Here is a 2,807-nt window from a genome sequence, read left to right as displayed (position 1 = left end):
TAAAAATATCATCATACCCTCACAAGCCTCTCTGTTGTTTCCCCCCATGTTACTAAGATCTCCATGTACTAAACAGACATGCGTATAGTTATCAGCAATATTGTGATGTTTTCAGCAAGGCTTGGAACTTACATGTATTGCATTTTTTACTTCCATTTGGAATATATCTGTGTCCCACTGAACTTGTTATTAACACTGCTGCAATTGCATCCTTTCTAAACTTCCATTGCATATTAATTGCACTACAAGAACTAAGTCATCATATTCGTACATTTACTTTCCTTTGATATAAACATCAAACAAATACAAAGGCACTAGAACAACCAAATCCCAAGAGCTGATAAATGCGCTCCACCAGAAACCAAAAAATATTGCGTCCTACACATCACATACAGTTGCCACTAAAGCCGAAACCAATAATATGCATTCTTATTACGAAAACACATAGTAACATAAAATGCTCAATCATAACCAATATTTAACAAAAATAAATTTTACGAGAAACTGGATCGAACTAATAGCAATATAAATGAGCATCCATTCCTAGTAACCAAAAACTCTCCTCTTAAGTTTCCAAAGAGGAGATCTTAAAGAAGTCTCAAAAACATTGGCAATGAGAAACTCCACGTAGGATGTATCCAGGGAATCAGAAATTATTTAGCTATGGAAATCTAAAATCACTAAAAATACCAATTGTTTCCATGACACAAAAGTCACCATATTCCAATTAAAATTGCATTCTGTATCCAGAACAATAAAAATACAATACTAAAATATTCGCATTCATTGTAGGAAGTTACTGTCCAAGTTCTGATTTCTTCTTATGCCACAGCCTATCCAAGGCGCTGTCAGCCTCTCCCTGGGAACACACAAAAAAGCACAGTCGCAAAAGACAAGATGTTAACACACTAATCGCCCAAGCATCACAGAGAACAAGCGAACTAAATTCTCAGGTCTTCACGAGTATGCATCATTTAATTGTCAGAAGGTGAACCAAAAAAGACACAATTTTTCCAGCGGAAAACATGACTCCAATACAATGTAACCCTAAAACGTTGAATTTCATCCAAACTATAATCGGCGTGGGGCTGAGAATTTGAACTGCCGTAAAGTGAACAAGATCATATAAACCTTTTAAAAAACCCACCCAATGAAATTCATTAACAGACGCAACAGCCCACAGAGAAACATCGCTTCTATTAGAATGAGAACGGTACAAACCTGTTGACGGACAAATCCGCAGAGAGCAAATGTTGTGAACTGGCCTGTGTATATGCCGTTTTCGTCCAGATGTCCAACATTAATTTGAACGGAAGCATGGTCCTTCGATGTGATTAATCGATTTGTTGCAGAGCTGTAACATACCAAACAAACATGTTCACCGATTCAGCTCCCCCCTCACATATTTTAATGGCTGTCATCAGACAAGGGCTGGTCTTACAATTAAAGGAGGCAAAACTTACCATTTTCTGGGGATGTAAAGATCGACGTTCTGTCCTTCTTCGTTCTGCATGATGCCTCCACTCGCACAGATTATCCAAGCCTCCACAAAAAAGCTTCAAGGGTTGCGATAAACTTTTAGGGTTTCAAATATAAGAGAGCTTGGAAACTTTAGGGTTCAAATATAAAAGAGCTCGGAGATTTAGGGTTTCAAAGGTGGGAAGTTCGAACCCTCTCTCTCAAACTAAGGTAGAATCCGGGTTTGCTTATATGTTACTGTTCTCTTCGGTTTGAAATGTTCAATCCTTAGTGTGCTCAAGTTTTATGGGTCTTAAATTTATATTTATACTAGCGCTTGTATTTAGATGAGGTGCAATGGATAATGCTGATAGTAATTTATGTAGTTATAAATGTGAATAAATTAGCTTGAGTATCTATTGTTTTTACTTTGCTCAAAATGAAGAAGAATCAAAGTATGTATGGAGTGAATATTTGTGAAGGAAATCTCCATTATATAGAAGGGTAGTGGAAAATCAAGAGGTATGCACGGTAATAATAATGAGATTGGGCATATTTTGATTTGGAAGAGAAAACAATACCGTGGGGTTACTAGTTTGTAGTTTTTGGGTTGGGTGTAGTTAAACATTTAATGTTTTTAATGGATATGACATAGGGGCATCACTGGCAAGGCAATATCATATCACGTGTGTTCATATGGGGGGTACAATATATTGCCTATCGGTGAAAATAGGGAGGTTTTTAATTCGGGTTTTTAATTTAGGTTGTGTATTGGGAGGGGGTGGGAAAAAACATTCTATGGCAATGTTTTTTTGAAATAGGGGGATTCTTTCGTATGCCATGAACACATGTGATATAACCCAGGTTCACTAAGTGAAGCCCCTGTGAGATATGAAGGCAACGAACTTACTTAAAATACTCTATAGACTATTCTAAATGAAATTCTAAGCAAACAAAAATTTTAGCATTTTGAGTTTAATGATTATATTTTACATATCAAATAATAGGCACATGGACCATCAGTCAAAAACCCGCAATTTTTTTTCATATACAAAATCAAATTTGAAATAAATCATATATAATATTTTGGCCACTGACAGATTATGTTAATGTTTAATTTTATTTCTCAAAGTATTTTATTTAATCAATTCTTGAAGTCGTAACTCACTCATATCTGAAACTGGGGTTGCAAATTCAACTCATTGTGCTCTGCCATATCTGGCACTGTAAGTTTTTCTTTATTTTTCCATTTTCTTTTTATTCCACATGATCAAAATCTACAGTTGAATTTTCCCTTACATTTAATTTCGATGGGTTAAAACTTCAACAAATATAACTATGATGTTTAA

At 35.4% G+C, this 2,807-nt stretch overlaps 1 protein-coding gene across 1 annotated transcript; it reads right to left on the bottom strand.

Annotated features, from left to right (window-relative positions):
* Window positions 1–515: 515 nt before the first annotated feature.
* Window positions 516–1,583, bottom strand: LOC131070441 (small ribosomal subunit protein eS21y). The gene is made up of 3 exons (XM_058005982.2): window positions 1,464–1,583; window positions 1,222–1,354; window positions 516–859 (listed from the first exon to the last, which is right to left on the bottom strand). Exons 1-3 carry the CDS (start codon window positions 1,511–1,513, stop codon window positions 797–799), a joined length of 246 nt encoding a protein of 81 aa, XP_057861965.1. The 5' UTR covers window positions 1,514–1,583; the 3' UTR covers window positions 516–796.
* Between the last annotated feature and the right edge of the window lie 1,224 nt (window positions 1,584–2,807).

This window comes from Cryptomeria japonica, chromosome 3, assembly GCF_030272615.1.
Source record: "Cryptomeria japonica chromosome 3, Sugi_1.0, whole genome shotgun sequence".
NCBI lineage: Eukaryota > Viridiplantae > Streptophyta > Pinopsida > Cupressales > Cupressaceae > Cryptomeria > Cryptomeria japonica.
Note: the sequence above shows the minus strand (reverse complement) of the source record. Positions and strands in the feature narration are given on the sequence as shown.

Coding starts and splice junctions, on each gene's coding strand:
- LOC131070441 (XM_058005982.2), bottom strand. CDS start 1,513: ATGCAGAACGAAGAAGGACAGAACGTCGATCTTTACATCCCCAGAAAA. Junction 1,355..1,463: donor CTTTACATCCCCAGAAAATG/GTAAGTTTTGCC, acceptor GGTATGTTACAG/CTCTGCAACAAATCGATTAA. Junction 860..1,221: donor GCGGATTTGTCCGTCAACAG/GTTTGTACCGTT, acceptor GTGTGTTCCCAG/GGAGAGGCTGACAGCGCCTT.